Source organism: Colletotrichum spaethianum, assembly GCF_022836535.1.
Source record: "Colletotrichum spaethianum MAFF 239500 DNA, contig45, whole genome shotgun sequence".
NCBI lineage: Eukaryota > Fungi > Ascomycota > Sordariomycetes > Glomerellales > Glomerellaceae > Colletotrichum > Colletotrichum spaethianum.
This window is the reverse complement of record NW_026054815.1, coordinates 257,749-274,610: the sequence shown is the minus strand read 5'-3', so window position 1 is coordinate 274,610 and position 16,862 is coordinate 257,749. Positions and strand designations below refer to the sequence as shown.

The 16,862-nt window shown below is 55.2% G+C and overlaps 7 protein-coding genes across 7 annotated transcripts; 3 read left to right on the top strand and 4 right to left on the bottom strand.

Moving 5' to 3' along the window:
- Positions 1-492: 492 nt before the first annotated feature.
- Positions 493-1,548, top strand: ColSpa_11364 (transport protein particle subunit bet3; the record flags this gene model as incomplete). Its single annotated transcript, XM_049277576.1, has 1 exon — positions 493-1,548. The coding sequence occupies one exon, from the start codon at positions 493-495 to the stop codon at positions 1,546-1,548; it is 1,056 nt and encodes a 351-aa protein (XP_049133533.1).
- Positions 1,549-2,072: 524 nt separating this feature from the next.
- Positions 2,073-3,979, top strand: ColSpa_11363 (uncharacterized protein; the record flags this gene model as incomplete). Its single annotated transcript, XM_049277575.1, has 2 exons — positions 2,073-3,274; positions 3,364-3,979. The coding sequence occupies 2 exons, from the start codon at positions 2,073-2,075 to the stop codon at positions 3,977-3,979; spliced, it is 1,818 nt and encodes a 605-aa protein (XP_049133532.1).
- Positions 3,980-4,428: 449 nt separating this feature from the next.
- ColSpa_11362 (general transcription and DNA repair factor IIH subunit TFB2) lies at positions 4,429-6,059 on the bottom strand (the record flags this gene model as incomplete). Its single annotated transcript, XM_049277574.1, has 3 exons — positions 4,429-5,692; positions 5,756-5,843; positions 5,927-6,059. The coding sequence occupies 3 exons, from the start codon at positions 6,057-6,059 to the stop codon at positions 4,429-4,431; spliced, it is 1,485 nt and encodes a 494-aa protein (XP_049133531.1).
- A 465-nt stretch (positions 6,060-6,524) lies between these two features.
- ColSpa_11361 (putative esterase XCC2094) lies at positions 6,525-7,452 on the top strand (the record flags this gene model as incomplete). The annotated part of the gene is made up of 7 exons (XM_049277573.1): positions 6,525-6,563; positions 6,616-6,656; positions 6,748-6,763; positions 6,815-6,880; positions 6,936-7,194; positions 7,247-7,325; positions 7,380-7,452. The coding sequence occupies 7 exons, from the start codon at positions 6,525-6,527 to the stop codon at positions 7,450-7,452; spliced, it is 573 nt and encodes a 190-aa protein (XP_049133530.1).
- Positions 7,453-7,798: 346 nt separating this feature from the next.
- On the bottom strand, positions 7,799-8,344 carry ColSpa_11360 (uncharacterized protein; the record flags this gene model as incomplete). Its single annotated transcript, XM_049277572.1, has 2 exons — positions 7,799-8,068; positions 8,153-8,344. The coding sequence occupies 2 exons, from the start codon at positions 8,342-8,344 to the stop codon at positions 7,799-7,801; spliced, it is 462 nt and encodes a 153-aa protein (XP_049133529.1).
- A 2,477-nt stretch (positions 8,345-10,821) lies between these two features.
- On the bottom strand, positions 10,822-11,977 carry ColSpa_11359 (acetylesterase; the record flags this gene model as incomplete). The annotated part of the gene is made up of 3 exons (XM_049277571.1): positions 10,822-10,975; positions 11,034-11,727; positions 11,917-11,977. The coding sequence occupies 3 exons, from the start codon at positions 11,975-11,977 to the stop codon at positions 10,822-10,824; spliced, it is 909 nt and encodes a 302-aa protein (XP_049133528.1).
- Positions 11,978-13,381: 1,404 nt separating this feature from the next.
- ColSpa_11358 (uncharacterized protein) lies at positions 13,382-15,088 on the bottom strand (the record flags this gene model as incomplete). Its single annotated transcript, XM_049277570.1, has 3 exons — positions 13,382-14,007; positions 14,060-14,141; positions 14,192-15,088. The coding sequence occupies 3 exons, from the start codon at positions 15,086-15,088 to the stop codon at positions 13,382-13,384; spliced, it is 1,605 nt and encodes a 534-aa protein (XP_049133527.1).
- Between the last annotated feature and the right edge of the window lie 1,774 nt (positions 15,089-16,862).

Genomic DNA, 16,862 nt, shown 5'->3' with positions numbered 1-16,862 from the left:
CGGAGCGGAAAGAAGCAGCCACGGCCGCGCGCAGCCAATGTGCCAAGCTTCAGCGTCAGACGATGCATGACCCCAAGGCCGAGGCAACGCCACCTTTGGGCCAAGCAGAGCTGAACCGAACTCATCTTCTCTTTTTATCTTTTCCGGTGGACTGATTCTGGATTCGAGGGCATAAAAGATCAAAGAACTCGAGAGCATTCATTTGTGGACTCCCTCCGATGCACATTATTGAAACCCAAACACCACAGACATCCAGTCACAAACATCCACGTCAGGTTGTTGATTCATACCCGACGACTAGCTTGGAACCAGCTTCTTTGCCCAACTCATTCAAGAATACCGCCCATTCAAGAATATAATCAATAACATTACCGAGCAAAAAGGAGAGCGCAGCAGCCAAGGCCACTGATCTCGAAGAAACGAGACGTAGAGTCTATTGGGGGCTTCATCATCTCATCATCTCACACAAAAGACCAGATACGCACGCCCATCATGTGCATTGTTCTCCTTACCACCACCCACCCCGACTATGCTCTCATCGTCGTCGATAACCGAGACGAGTTCATACTGCGCCCGACATCCCGCCCGCACTGGTGGTCCCATCCGTCCGGTGCCTTGGTCCTCTCCTCCCGGGACCTCCAAAGAGCGGAGAAGGGTACTTGGCTAGGCATCACCAAAACAGGCCAGCTCGCCGTTCTCACAAATTATCGCGAAACCAGCACCCAGGATGCTGAACATCCCATCCACGCCGCTCGCAGCCGCGGCGGCATGGTCACGGCCTGGCTGGGGTCCGACCCTGCGGAGCCTGCCTCGAAATCGGTAGACCGCCTCGTCAAGAACGGAGGAGTCAAAGGCGTCGGCGGCTTCTCCATGGTCGCCGGCAAGCTGAAGCGCAAATGCGGCAGCGACGAGAAGCCAGGGCGCGCGCTCGAAGGCATCGCCATCGTCTCCAACCGGTGCGACGACCTTCAGGACGTGCCCTGGATCGCGGAGCAGCGTGACGAGGTCTACGGCCTCAGTAACACCGGCTACGACGACCCCAAGCCGTGGCCCAAGGTCGAGAACGGAAAGCGCCTCGTCAAGGAGGCCATTCAGGAGGCCGTTGCCCAGAATTTGGACGAGAACGCCCTGGCCGAACGCCTCTTCAAGGTGCTCGATACAGACACGTTGCCCAAGCATCCCGACATGGGCCTGGCGGACTACATCAAGGAGTTGAAGCAGTCCATCTTTGTACCTCCCCTGGGGGACGATAATCACCGCAAGGCCATGGAGGACGCTGTTTCGAGGGGGCCGGGCCAGTGGGCTACCGATGACCAAAAAGCCGCCGAAGGCCTGCAGCTAGGCGAGCGACCAGATCCGCCGGCGCAGGCTAACATGGGTTTCGACGTGGGTTTATATGGTACGCAGCGGCAGACCATCATTATGGTCGACTGGGACGGTAACGTCGCGTATCGCGAGAGGGCCCTGTGGGATGGAAACGGAAATCCAATTGAGAGAGGCCAGGGTGACGAGGTGTTCAAGTTCAAGATTGAGGGGTGGGAGAGCTAAGGGATTCACGGTGCATCTAGAGTAGCTGCATATTCATGGGACGCTGGTGTCTGCATCGTGATACGAAGTATATACTGATTCAAGAGGTAAAAGATTTCCATGGTTTTAAGCGAGAGTACCTATCCATGACAAGAGAAACTGCCAAGGGAGTGTCGGTCAAGGTTGCTGTCTGGCATCACCGTTCATGAAGCCATGGAGATATAGGCAAGAACACAGCGCCAGGTTAACGACGAGGAAGCCGTACCATCACTGACCTTCCGTCTGAACCTCCACATCATTCTCTCGGCAGGAGCTCCAAGCGAATCGGTCTTGGTCGAGAGATATCCTCCCATAGACCGTGCACCTCGACGTCGACGCGTCCTCCAAACGTCCAAAAACATCAGAGCACTTTTTCCATCTGACCTCACCTCAAGCCCAGCTCGTCGTAGCTGCATACTCTGAAGACAAACCCCTCCATTATCATCCGAAATTCAAAAAGTCGTGTAATTCACCCCCTCGCTTTCCCTTTCTTGTCCCCCTTCGCTATGTCCTCCGCTGAGCCTGGTTTTGGTTCGCTTGGCCTCGTCCTCCTCGCCCTCACCACACGCCGCATCGTCACAATTCTTTTCTACAGCATCGACCTCCTTCGTGTCAACTTGCGTCTGATCTCGCTTTCGTTTAGATCTTCTCTCCTTGCAGCTAAGCTCCTTTTCTATTCCCCCATCGAGTCGTGCCATATCGTTTTGGCCTCCACGCATAACATCATCGTCGCGTGTCAGACGACGCTCGAGGCCTTGTTCTGTATCTTTTCCTACATCACTTTTCTCTTCCTCGTCTTGCCTTGCGTTGTCATCGTCGTCCTCCTGGAAAGATGCGAGACCGTCTATCTGTGTCTTCGTTCCTCCCGCTTCGGAGCCGCGGTTCGCGAGTATCTGGGTCTGTCACCTCGCGACCGACCATCTCTGGACCAGTCGGGCCTGTCCAGCGCAGCAACGGACCGGATGTTGAACGTGCCAAAGAAATCACCGTCGTCTCCAGCATCAACGAGAACGAGCAAGCTTGCCCAGCCGACTGCGCGCCGCGAGCCGTGCAATTGCGTCCAGAGGTTCATCAGGAACCTCACGGTCTGTCTACTGATACTAATCGAGGCAGCCGCGACCGCAACGTTACCCAGGCAGACAAAGGAGACGGAACCCAAGTACAAGACGTTTCGGACCTCATGGGGACCTCAGAAGCCCATTCACACTCTCGCCAACCAGTCGCAAAGAGTGACCCGAGTTACAAACTTCATCTCAACCGTCAAAGACGCGGTTCTGTCAAAGATCGTCGAGCATTGGGAGAGATTGCCCACCCCAATACTGGCCTTGCGAGCTTTCCGCCTCCAGATGAAATCGTTCTTGAGCGACAAGACACACACAGAAACCAGGAGAACAAAATCGTACCACGATCATCGTCCGGTCTCCCACTATCTACCCGAGGAGCACGACGTCTCTCTGCCAGCTTCTCCGGAGGAGGACCTCTCTCAAGCAACCCAACAGTCGCCAGCTCCAGCATCGCCGCCATCACGGGAGCCGCAGCACCTTCAGCTGGTCCACACCAAAGAGTACACACATCCATTCACGGGGGAGATATGGGATACAATGGTATACGTACCGTCGGGAGCAGCCACGTCTTTGGAAGCTTTACGCAACAGGCCGAGTGCTCTCAGCAACAACCCCAACACCGCCCCCAATCACCCAGACGAGAAGTCGCTGACAAGAAGCGGCTCCCCAAGTCTCGCACTCTGACAATCTTGACCAATCTCTCAGCCTCTCTTTCCAAGTCATCGCTGACCAGCTTCACCGGCAGCGAGCGCAAGGTGTCCCAACCAACGGTGTTGTATCGCAATACCAGCAGCTCTTCGACCTTTGCGTCCAGCACGTCAACCAGAACCGCGACGCCGACAACTCCCGACGTCAATCCGCTCATCATCACCACAGCCCAGCCATCAGCGTACTGGACGGGCCGTTTCCTATCTTTACAAGATCGCTTTCAAGGCGAATCGCTGCAGGACAAGACTCTGTCGACCTTCGTTACCACGCACGCATCCAAGGCCACTGTTCTAGCTCAGCAGCGAGAAGTCTATCAGGGCCGCGGCAATCTACCCTTGAGCACGACCACTGCCCTCGACCGTTATGGTGCCGCCTCGACCCAGGAAGCTGGGCATCTCTCTGAAGAGGACAACCGGTGTCTGCGCATCTTTCTCCACCTTGACGCTCTTTGTGGCACCCCCGAAGCTCAAAAGAGCCTGTATGCCTGGCAAGAGGCATACGCGCGCAGGGCGAGACGCGATGTGCTCTTGCCGCAAGGCACAAGCATCGAGAAAGGATTCGTGGCTCGTCTCTTTAGTGGGAGTAGCAGACAGAGTTTGGGTGCCTCTCGATCAACCAAGGGGTCGACGAAAGGGAAATGAATTCTGAGTGCTTTCTAACAATACCAGTAGGGGATCGATCGAGAAAAAGCATCATGGTTATCGGCGTTTGTTTATTTTGGGACCGGACTGGAGGGAGACCTGAATGGAACTTCACTAGCACATTGTTCGCCTACAAAAGGCAGTCATTGTTGTTGTACACGAAAGCCTATACAAAGGATACGTAATCCTTATATATGATTAGATGGCCGTTACGAGAGATGAAAACTTAGCTGTTAGGACCAAATACCCATTTACTTTCTACACCGGAACATGACCGTCCCCGTCCCCAACGCCTGCTAATGCATTTCAGTGACCCTGTGTTCCTCGGCGCCTCGCCCCTTTCTAATGTCTCTGTCTCTCTCTCTCTCTCTCTCTCTCTCTCTCTCTCTCTCTCTCTCTCTCTCTCTCTCGCTCCCCCCCCCCAAAGCACAAGCACCGTGACTCTACGTCTAATCCTCCGCCTTCTTCCTGAGCTTCAGGTAATCCCTGATCTGCTCGTGCTTGCTAGCAAAGAACATGCCCAGCTTGTCGTTGCGCCACACCAGCACGCCAATCTCCGCCGCGTAGCCCGCGATATCTTCGTACTCCTTGGGGTTGTCAAAGTCGCGGAACAAGAAGCCGCTCGTCGTCGTCATGCGCTCCGTCTCAAGCTGCCACAGTCGGATCTGATCGACAACCGTGGGCGGCAGGACGGGCCTACTTCGCACGGCGGCCATGCGGTGCATCTGCTCGTGGGCGTGGGCGGCAAGGTAGGAGATGATCTGGTCGGCCGTGATACCCCGTTCGACGGCGTTGCGGATCGAGTTGCGCGTCAATCGGCCGGACACCATGTCGGCAAAGCGCAGTTTGAGCTTGCAGAACAGGGAGAGCACTGCGATCTGCAGGGGTGTCTGACCGTAGGCGTAGACTCTGTAGTTAGTCTCGACGATGATGCTGCCACCCTTGTTCTCCTCGTTGCCGCCCGGCGTAATGCCGTTGGAGGGGCGTGGGCCGGTTGCCGCGGCGAGGGCGGCGGAGAACCCTGCACCTGCGCTGCGGAGGGCGCTGGAGCTGCTTGTGAGGGTCGTCGCGAGGCGAGTAGGAAAGTACTGCTGGGGCTTGTGGGAAGGGATGTAGATGAGGCCGAAATCGAGCAGGCTGGGGAGCATGTTGCGCCGGGCCTCGGTGAGAGCGTTTGTGTCGTAGGCCCTGCCGAGCTCGAGACTGGCGAGGAGGAAGAGGAAGCTGAGCATGTCGGTGCTCTCCATTCCTGCGGCGTCCTCGGCGTGGTCGGTGGCCTCGAGCCACAACAGCAGGAGGGTCCAGACCTGGGCGTTGGCCTCCTGCAGGAGGAAGGTGAAGCCGGCCTGGGTGATTCCAACGGCGGACCCCTGGCGGCGAACGAGCTGGCCGGCGACGAGTAGGTTCTTAACGGACGACTTAGGCCCGCCCAGGTCGGCGCCGCCAGGGTTGACAGTGTTGACAATGTAGTGCAGGATATCCTCCCACTTGCGGCGGGCGTAGCGGTCGAGGAAGGGGACGGTGATCTCGGGCGGGACGGGAAGCGAAGACGGCACGCCAAAGGAGTTGTGGGTGCCGCCGCCCTCGAGGGCAAGGCGCAGCGAGTTTTTGAAGTTCGTTGTGAGCTGCATCTCCTGGGGGCGTTCCTTGGAGGGGACGGTGATTTGGAGGATGTGGAGGCTGCGGAGGGTCGAGATAGCCTGGTCTTTTTGCCTGTAGTTAGGGAATTGGTTAGACGGGTGTATAAGTTGCAGAGTGGGCATATGCGCGGCGCACCTTCGTGAATCTGGCTTGACCCAGACGTCCAGGTCCTCTAACAGCATGGGCTTCGGCATGTAGAGAATAGCCATTACGATGGTTTTTGCTGGGCTTTGGGATCAGTGACCTGCGTTGCGACAGACGCGACTAACCCCGCGCGTCGATTAGGGGGGACGGGCTGCTGCTCACCCAACGGCGGAATCATTCTTCGGAATATGGCAAAGGCCGTCGAGGGCTGCAAGTAGAGCTTCCTGAAGGTCGTGCCCGGCAGCTTCTCCAGGTAGTCGGCCAGCTGGAGCGATTGACCCGAGCTGACCGACATGATGGGCGATTTGCGCGCTGGAGTTTTTTTTGGTGGTGGTGAATGTTATCTCATGTTCGGGAGAGGGAGACGCAAGATTCGGGGTTCAAGTCCGTGGGTGGGAGGGCTGTTGGTTTGTGGAAATTGCCGTGGTTTGTGTCGAGGAATATTCACGATTATTTGCGACAGCGCTGGACGACAATGGCCATCATTCAATGATCGAACTTGCAGGGGTCAGCGGAGATTTCCGCCTCAGGCAGGGGGCCTTGAGGAATGTACCTCAACCGCCTTATCTTATCGAAATCCTTATCCTATGTTATCGGCCGAGGTACGTACCGCCTTCTCCCAACGTCATCCTCCCTCCCGGTCGCGACTCCCTCCAAATTCCAGCTCCAATTGCCGAAGCTCGCCGAGTTTACTTACTCTCCAGTTGGTGCCCATTTCTCTCAGTCACTTTCACCTCAGGTAGCCGCCAAAGAACTCAAGATGCCTCCCAAGTTGCCCCCTTTGCGCTTCGTGCGTTCAGTGAGTCCACACACAGCTATTTCCAAGTGCATTGGCATCTAAATCCCGTCAGGTCCTCAACTCTTTTGCGAAAGACTCCGGTCTTGAGCCGAGGTAAGTTACCATGCACCCAATTCGTAACGTTGACGACAGTCCTCAATGTCTTCTTGGTACATCTCACGAACGATGCACTGACATATTTCAGATTACTGGGTAACAACGTATGATGATGCTTGGCTCTGTAGCTGGAACCGTAACTCACTCGCTTCTAGTTCCGGGTGACCGGCGCTTCGGTGGGCAAGGTCGACTTTGAGTTGGCTATCCAGAAAGAGCACACGGTATGCCTCGCCGCCGCCGCCGCTATATCAACGGAAGCCTGGCTAACCTCGCCAGAACCGTTTGTCTACAATCCATGGGGGTACTCTTGCCAGTCTCGTCGATCTTGGCGGCTCGCTTGCCGTGGCCTCCAAGGGACGTTTCATGACGGGTGTGTCAACTGATATCAATGGTATGCCGCATTCCATGGTCATCGTGAATTTATACCACCGGGCAATCCCTACTTATCAACGGAAGCTGACGAAGGCAGTTACGTATCTGAACCCGGGAGGAAAACCCGGTGATATCATGACGGGCACTGCCATTTGTGATAAGAGTAAGTCTTGCCCAGCTAACAGTCTGGAACACAGTTTTCTAACGAAACGCAGTGGGAAGGACCCTAGCATACACGACAGTTACTTTCTTCAACAAGAAGGGAGAGCTTGCCGCGCGAGGCAGCCATACCAAGTGAGTCTAGAACGCTTCAAGAGGACACAATCGCCATTCTCTAACAGAATAAAGGTACATCGCAAAGACATGGGAATCGGAGGACTTTGTAGCGCCGGACGAGTACGTAGCGGAAGAAGAGAAGTAGAAAGACGACAGAACCCTAGTCAGTGAGATGGGCTACAGCACTGCATGGAGTAAGACCAAGAGTATAGATGTGGGAACCATGCGACTCCATGAGCCAATGCAAGTGGTATTGTAAGCTCTAATCAAATAAAGTTGATAATGATTCCTCGTTTGTTTCGCAGTCTAGGGCCCTTCGCAAGTTCGCAGTCGCAGTCGTAATCGTCATCATAGCCACGGTCGTTAAGCCAGCTCCCAAAGTCAAGCAAGTTAGAAAAAAAGATTTTTCTAAGTCCTCCATGACACTGTATGTCCTTGGTATCTCTTATATATTGTGACGGTGCTGCAATCATCTCCCAGGCAAAGGCGGCTTACAAAGCCTCTATGTCCATGTCCTTGGGTGGCTGCTCCTGTTCTTGAAGCTGCGACATGGCATACTTTTCCATGGTGGCCAGCACGTACAGAAGAACGAGGATAACAAAGGCCATCCAGTTGTAAAGGAAGATGTCGACGATGTAGCCCCAGTCGTACATCCCATCATAGTAGAAAGAGATCAGAAAATTTACCAAGATGCTGTACAGCAGCGCCCACACATTGCGGAGCAGCCAAAGAATAGCGCATGTGAGCATGAGGCTCGAGGGCTGGCAGGGGTTGTCATCAGCATCATTCATCAAAGCTAGCCGACATGGCAATAGCTATCAAAAAGCCCCGGACGGCAGACGTACCTTTTGCAGCGGGGTGCCGAGGACCTTCTTGCGGGCCTTTGCGGTGTAGACCATGGTTCCAATGGCGCAAATAAGGTGGGTAGCATAGAGGGCCAGGTCGATACTCGAGGCAGCGATGCTCCTGCTGTTGATGCCATCATAGAGGTTCGAGGACGAGTACCACGCGGCGAAAATACTGATGGACAGGCACATGACGGTGATACTAGCTAAGCAGACCCAAATGAAAGCGCCGAGAGCCCACTTCCTTCCGATTCGATACCTTCTGGACGTCTCATCGGTCCGGAGCAGGGTGAAGGATCGGGGGAGGTAGAAGAGTGCAAGGAAGATCGCCGCTGACCCCACGTGCCCAACGACAATACTGATGCTGCTCAGGGTCCGTGAGGCCAGGAGCGAGGGGTTGTAGTATCCGAAATATCCGTAGCCACTACCAGCATTGATGCCATAAATGATTATGATGAGAATGTTAAGTCTGGAGAGCAACGTGTTCGTGTCAGTACATCGCCCTATTGGGACAAAACGTGGGCCAGAAAGAAAAATGCGACGCACAATGAATAGAGCCCGAAGGCGACTTTTGTGTAAGTTACCCACTGGCGACTGGGTTCGCGACGATTCCCCGCTGTATGACGGATGAGGAGGCCTGTGAGAACTAGGGCAGGGAGAGTGACTAATCCCAGGAGCGTGGTGTTTAATATGAACGGCAGTGGAGAGGACATCTCGGAATCAACTCGCTCTTGTGCTTTCCTTCAAGCGTTGTTACGGTAATGTCTGGGTGCCGACGATATCTGAGAATCGAGACTTTGATACTTGGTGATTAAAGTGATGCAAAATATGGTTGTTGGATAACGTCGCAAATAGCTCGGGATGAGTCTTTCCTTAAGTATTGATAACCGCCTTGCGAAGACTTGGCGATAGCATTCTGGAGGCCACGCTGCCGTCCGCTTTGGGTTGTCGTACTTTTGTGTCCATGTACTCACTCACCCTAGCCGGGCGCAATAGCTTGATACTGTGCCGCATAAGCCCCGGGCGATGAACAGTCTCTTGTTCTGTCACTCACCTCCACCCCTAGGTATTCTACCCTATCCCGTACTAATCAAGACTTGAGACGCCATTTGATAGGTTGCCAAGCCTATCCATGCTGTTACCAGCCCAATGACGAGCCGCCGTTCTCGTCTTACGTATGGGGCGGCCACTGCGCCCCCTCGGTAAATATGAGCGCGGTCACCGCAACGCAGCACTACAAGTAGATGTCTCAGAAGGGGGACACTTTCGACCAAGACCAGAGGCATGGGCTGACTTGTGCCTGTGATTTGACGTCGACAGTGACCTACTGCAGCCGCCGGGGCGTGGGCTATTACTTTCCACACTGATCAGTGCGGACCATGTGGCGGGAGGCTTTCAAGCTTAAATTTGTTTATATAAGTGGGGGCCACCGACCTGACGTCGCTAGATGACAACAGTGTAAGCTTTTTGTAGTGCATCGAGGCTGCTTTACTGATAGGTATACTGATCTGCATACGTGTCTTACAGTCTGGAAATTCAATTGTCATCTTAGGGAAATGCACGTTCGCAGCTGGCAACAAAAAATTCAAGTCGACAGAGAGCAAGGACTCGTGCTACTTTGAACCGATCAATGTAATCTATTGGAAATACAACACACTCTCTCCCAACTGTCTGGCAAGTTTGGTTCTGCTGCTAATTATCGTGGGGTGGCAGTGTCTGCTGCGGCCACACTAGGCAGTACCTGTGTCTTGGCGGTGTGACTGGGTGGCCCCACTGAGATTGTTCTGTTGTAAGTGCGCAAATCCCCCCTATGGGAGGCTATGATTCTATCTGAATGGGTCTTGAATCGCTGTTGTTGATTGATTAAGAGTTATGGTGGTTCGTCCCGGTGGCAGTGCATGGCTGGTGGCTCGTGGAACCAGAGCAAAGGTCGAGCTATATATCTCTAAGGATTTTAAACCTTGAGCAGAATACCTTACCCTTAGTTCGCCTTGGGCGTTACCCGCTGGTATTGACATGAAGTGTCCGCCCGCCAGGGCGTATGATGTGGATGTTGTATTTATTGCTGACGATGACGGTGCCGAAGTAAGAAGGACTCCAAAGCACTACTCAATCCTGCCAGGCGGCTGGTACTGCTGAATCGAAGGATATATAGACCGGTTTGCTAACCAGAGCAGGGATATAAGCCTGGCAGCCGCAAAGTTTGATAGATCGAGCCACCTTAATAGATTATTTGAACGCAAAGCGCATCTGACTCCTCACAATGCATAAAAGCCATTCACAATCAGGGAGTGAGTAAAGAGGCAACAGCGATTTTCCAACCCATCACATCAAGACAGTGACGCTTTGAAATGCACAGACCAGTCAACAGACATGTCTTGCTAGTTCAACAGCATCTGAAGAACTAGGTTGTCTGGACCAACGATCATTCATGGCTGCGTCAGATTCCGCTCCTGGAACTTTGTTTCTATTGAAGGCTTTTACGTGCATACGTTCACATCGTCAGGCCCGGTATCTTTGAGCCTTTTACCAGTCGCCGCTAGAGCTGCCTTGTTTTGGCTCCGTCTTTACCGCGACACAGTTGGGGTCATCATGTATTTGGTGGTGACTGTACGCATCTCCAAAATATACACAAAGAAACCCAAAACATCCCATCCAGAACCTGAAAATCAGCAGACATTCGGCCCAGCCTCCAATGCCGCAGAAACGGTCTCGGCAACCGCGTCGTGAATCGGATATGTCGGGTGCAGCGTGTTGAGCCAAAAGTACTCGTTGACCCTGTACGTACAGCTTTCGATAAGCGTGTTGTCGGCATCAGTTCCGCTGGTAAGCCGTCAGCTATCGATCCTCTCTCGAGGCATGAACATTGGGGGGAACTTACTTCTCATACGCCTCACAGTACCCTGTGGTGTTCTTCAGCCCCCGAGTCGCCTCGAACTTGCCAACATCATCCAAGACGCTGTTAAACATCCCATTCGTATCCACGACCCACGTGTTCGCGCCCTCCCACCCCATCACGTTCCTCGCCATGTCGTTCACCCTGCCGTTGAAGTCCAGTATATCCTCCCTGGCGAGCTTCTGCGCGTCCGCGTTCTCCACGAGCAGCATCGGCGTCCGGTCAACAGGCGGAACCGTCAACCACACAAAGTTCCTCGCGCCGGCCTCGTACAGCTCCTTGGCCAGACCCCGGTAGACGTCCACAATCTTGGCGTTCAGCGCCGACGTCGCCTCCGCGCCGTTCCAGTACGAGTTGCCAATGTCGTTGATGCCGATCCAGAACGCGAACACGGAGTCGGCGCCGCTCCAGACGGGGTCCGCGCGGGATGCGTAGGCGCCGGCGAAGAGGGTTTGCACTTGGTCTTTGAGGGTGAGCACCGTGTCGGCGTATGGCTTGACAAGCGCCGCATCCACGGTCGCGCCGCCGTAGGCGAGGTTGTATGTGTACAGCAGCGAGGCGTTATGCTTGACGGTGATGTAGTCGACCCAGTTGGGCCCGTTGGAGGAGGTCCAGCCTGGGTAGGAGGGGTTTCCGAGGGGGTTTGAGGGAGAGGGGGCCTCGAGGGAGGTGTTGAAACCTGTGGGTTATTAGTTTGGTTGGGAGTTGAAGGATTGGTTGAGAGGCGTGCCTGTCTGTGAGTAAGAGTCACCGCTGGCCAGCGTTAGTTCAGCCATGCAGTGGTACGTGGTTTGATGAGAGACCTACAAGACGAATGCGTGCTTGACGTTAGACCAGCCGGGCCACTCCGCTGTTGCGGTACACGCACGCTTGTCAAGGGCACTCGCTCCAGCGGCCAAGAGGCTTGTAGTCAAAAGAGTCGACTTCATCGCGTCCCTGACTGTTGCCGTAACAAATATGTGTAGACAAAAACGAATGACTAAAATGAGAGCCACAGAAATACAGATCGGGAACTGAGAAAGGGAGACACACAAGATCGACCGGAACCTGACAGGATCTATAAACTACCAGCGCTCTCAAGACCCGTCACGACGGAAGATTTGTCCATGAAGGGGGGCACGACACTCAATCTACACCTTACCCCGACCCATCGGGGCCCCAGGACCCCTCAATATACGGAAGGGAGCGAGCAAGCTTGGGGCGCTTGCAAGGGGCGGGTGTCTCCGGGTAGGTGACGCTCTGCTCCGCTCCGGCCGGCATCAAAGTCTGCCTCTACTCATCATCGACCCAGCAGTGACGGCAACCAAGGCAGTGGTTACCAGCGTTTATCGAAGACAACGCCCGATCGTGCTTGTTGCTTTTTGGTATCAATATTGCATTGGAGTGACCTTCCCGAGACTCAGCCGCTATTACATTGCAAGGGACCTGTTTATCGAACCTTTCGCTCTCATCCGAACTCCAGTGCGTGTGGAGGAAAGAAAGGTGTGGGGTCGAGCACAGAATAGAGTGAAAGTGGACTCGACATGAGACGGGACGAGATGGGGCAATTCGGAGATTGGGCGGCACATGTGCTGCGGAGGGAACGCCTCCGTTTCGCTGCACATGGATTATGGCGTGAGGAGAGTCAAGACCGAAGAGCTTCAACTTCTATCAATCTTCATGATACCAAGGTGTCCGTCCTGTCGGCCCACGACTCTGGACTCGGGAGACGGGGGGTACACCTGGCTCGGACGCGAACGCCGGACGAACAAGGACTCTTGAGATTCAATCACCGCGAGGACAGATCATACGAATTTCCCGAAGAGACATACAGCATCACAAATCCCAAGCAACACACGTCGATGAAGATGTAATCTTATAGGTTCATAAAGTCGTAAATAGCGCCCTCTAAAAACAAAACAACAATGATCCGCCCCAACACCAAAGACGATAGACCATATTGTGAGACTGGGGCTATCCCCATAGTCGCAGGCGAGACTGTTCGAGTAGCCATCTGCCGTGGCCGGATTTCCATACATCTGTCAATGTCCCTCCCTAGGTTTCCAGTACCGGCAATGTCCTTTTTTTCTATTGGGGAATAAGTAATAATCATTTCGCCATGCCAAATTCCAAACATCCAGGCAAATGCAACACTTTCCGTCTCTTCATATACGAGGTCTGTAAATCGTCTTCTGTACATTCAAACAATTCGTACTGGTTGAAAGGTAATGCGCTAGCGACAAACACCCTTACGTGAGTGTGGCCAGCATAGCGCGCACAAGCTTAGGAGGAGGACCTATCGATACCGCTGTTAGCCTGCGTTATTGCATGACGAGGCGACGACGGAGCGCACCTTAGTAGTACTTTGGTACGCTGATGGCCATCCTACCTTTCTTGTCCTTCTCAATTCGCACCCCGCGCCGCGGCTCCTCGACCTTCTCGACCTTCTCCTCGAACAGGACAACAGCGCCGTCGGGCATTTGCTCCGCGCGGATAAGTTCGCGGTTTCCGTGGCGCTTGCGTTCGTGAAGCTGGGCTTCGAGCGCCTTGATTTCGGATCTGATGTCCTTGCGCGAGCGGGAGCGGCTGCGTCGGCGCTCTGCGACGGCCATAGGCCCAATGGGCACTTCCTCGCTGTACTCGCGGCGCTCGTAGATGGTTGGCGCCGTGGACGTCGTGTAAGACGTGCTGCTGCGAGCAGGAGAGACGTCGCGAATGATGGTCGTCTTGTTGACAACCTCCAATGGAGGAGGCGGGGGCGCCGCTTCATAGACAGTGGGAGCGGGGGGTGGAGCAGCGACTACGGTAGGCGGCGCGGGAGGCGGCGCAACCGAGGCGGGGGGCGGTGGAGGGGCTGCAGCGACCGGAGGAGGCGGCGGCGGGAGGGCTGCCGCTGGTGGAGGAATGGTGTAAATCTCCTCGTGGCGCTCTTCTACAAGATGGGCAGCCGAAGAGCGAGCGGCGGCAACCTCGAGCTCACCTAACAAGAGTCAGCAAGAAACGAGAAACGGTCTGTCAACACGGGTGCTTACTTTGCTTGTACTCCTCACTGAGCTTCAGCAGTTCGTCAATGTTCTCCTGGCCAAGAGCCTTCAGAACAATAACAGTGTTGCCCTAAGTAAGTCAGCATGATGCTCATGTCAATTTGAGAACGAGGGTCGCACCTCTTCGATGTAGGGGTATCCCAAGTCAATGAGAGCTCGCTTGGAGACCAGGCGGGCTGGGATGCGGGTCTTTCCCTTCTTGGGGTATGCGCTGCGAATGGTCGTGGCGCTTCTGCTACTGCTCGTTGTCCTGCTGGAAGTGCTGCTCGATCTCGAGCTGCTTCGGTGAGAGCTCTTTCTGGTAGATCTCGATACTCTGGACTCCCGGCTGCGGTCTCTGCGGCGGCGCGACGTGACAACCTCGCGCTCTTTTACTCGCTCGGGCATGCCGCGGAACTCCTCATCGCCATAGTAGCCCGGCTCGGCAATCTGGATCTCGTCGTAGCGTTGGGAAGGTGCAGGGCCCAGCTGCCGGGTGCGGGGCAGAGGGATCGGAACGTATGGGGGTGCCCGGTAGTCGTCGCGAGGGTCGCGAGGGTGGACATCCTCTCGGCGGGCTGGCGGAGGGTACTCCTCACGCTCATAGAAGCGGAGTGGGCGGCGATCAAAGGTGTCCAGAGAGGACTGGCGGCGAACCATGGTCGGGCGGCGGACCGGAGAGGGCTCGCGGAATTCGCGCTGAGGAATAGGCTCCTTCTCGAAGAACAAGCGACGGTCAAACTCGCGGTCCAGCGGTTCTCCTCGGCGAGGGCCGTAGCGATCCTCTTCAACATAGCGCCGGTCTCTCACAATGTCGTCGTCGAAGCCGCCACGATGTCCACGGTCATAGGGGCCTCGGTCGAAGCGCTCATCCGAGTGGTCTCTACCACGGCGGGGCGGGGGGTGGTAATCGTCACGCTCCTCGAAGCGGCTTCGCTCATCAGGGAAGCGAGGGGCGCGGTCGTCAGGGTAGCCGCGGTCACGTTCCCGCTCGTACCTGAAGCGGTCGCGGTCCCAGCGTTCAGCGCGGCCGGCCATTATGGGTTTTTGTAACGTATGTGTCGGTGGAAGTGAAATAAAATCGATCTCGGGTATCACAAAAAGTAGCTAAAAAACGTCGTGACCGTAAAACGGGGTTCCGGAAGATCACAAATCGGGTGGTTGTTCCCGGAGGCTGTGGAATGGTCGGGTGGTGGCGGGAGTTCGTGGTTGTGAATCTGGCAGAGAGGTCGGTCGAGTTGCGAGATGCCAAATTTCAAGGCGATGACGACACCTAGGGAGAGAAAGACCAAGAGAGAAGAGGAGAAGAAAGAGGGGAAAGGCGGGAATAATGTGTCCAGCCGCAGCAGGGTGGTGGAATCACTGCCCCTTAACGTATGAGTGCCTGTGGGTGCGAACCGAACCTAGCCCAATAGCGCCGGTAGTGTCGGTGAAGGCCGTTGACCCGCCCTGGACCCAGTGGGTTACCTGGCAATCTGGATTGGATGATGGGATAGCAGCGGCGCCCTGTTGCGTGGCGCGCAAGTGGCTTATTCCAGGGTTCTGAGACTCGTTTGTGACACTACAGCACCGGCAGAGTATGTGTGTGTTCTATTTGTAGTGAGGCTGGCTGTATGTGCGGCAAGGGTTGAGAAGAGTTTGAAGAGTGGGAGTGACGAGAGACCCCTTTCGCTGACTGGGCGAGTGGTGATGAAAAGCGATGATGGACAGCGGGTGTGATGTGATGTAAAGCCGAACTCGACTGGATGACTGAGTGCACTCACACTGGCGGTCCTAGTGTGGTAACAATCGAGTGTGGTGGTAGGCGTGGATAGCAACCGGCCTATAGGAAGACAAAGTGAAGCCAGGAAACAACCCTGGAGTCTGCCAGCTGACCTCACGAAACTGGGCCTGTGACCCAAGACCCGATGATGGGGTTTTTGGTCTTTGTCGACGCTCCCTGGGACCAACGGGCGGTCCTTTGGACTGAAGCTGCTGGCTGTGCTACAGCTGCTATTATTGCTGCCGAGGGATGATGCAGACGGTCGCACCTGGGCTGAGATGCAGGTCTGCTGGTTTTTAAGGGTCCTTGGGGATAGAGAGAAAAAGAAAGCGAAGAAACCCGGTGGCTAGGCGAGATGAATAGGTTTTGTAGTTTCGATCTATGGCACGACGGAGGTTCGTGGTGGATTGCAAAAGCAGGCTTTTTTGGAAGACGAAAACCCAGGACAGGGTCTCTTGTTCGCCGAGCGGAACGAGGAAGATGGTGGTGTTGGCGATGTGGCTTGAGCGATGATCCCAGCTCGACTGGCGCTCTCTGGATGGCGCCAACGGCCGTGGTAGGGACAAGATGGCTGCTGTTAGTTGTGCCACGGACGCATGTCCCGCTGCTCTCCCGCATGCCAACCCACACACCAATAGGGACGCGAAAGTGCGTCCGAACTCGAGATGCAAAGCCTGTTTCATCGTTGGACGAAGTGTGGTCGCGGCGTGGCATGTCGTGGGACAGATGAGAAGTGATTGTCGGTCACTAACAGCAGCCATCGCCGCGGTATCGGGCGTTACAACCACCGTCCAAACCTGTGGCCATTGCAACAAGGCTACTCCCTGTCGACGGTCCTCCCCGAGGTCTGCATCGTTGCTTCTTCGCTCCCATTCCACGCATGTGGCCTTGCCAGACCAGGTCCAACGCGCCCCTCTAGCCTTAGTGGCCCCAGCCCGCTTTGCACTTTCGAACCTGACTGTCGCCGCTTGGGCAGCCATCGCTGGGAACCGACTTGAAAAAGCGCGACCATGGACTCCATTTCGGACCAGATCTGCCCTTGGAGTGTAC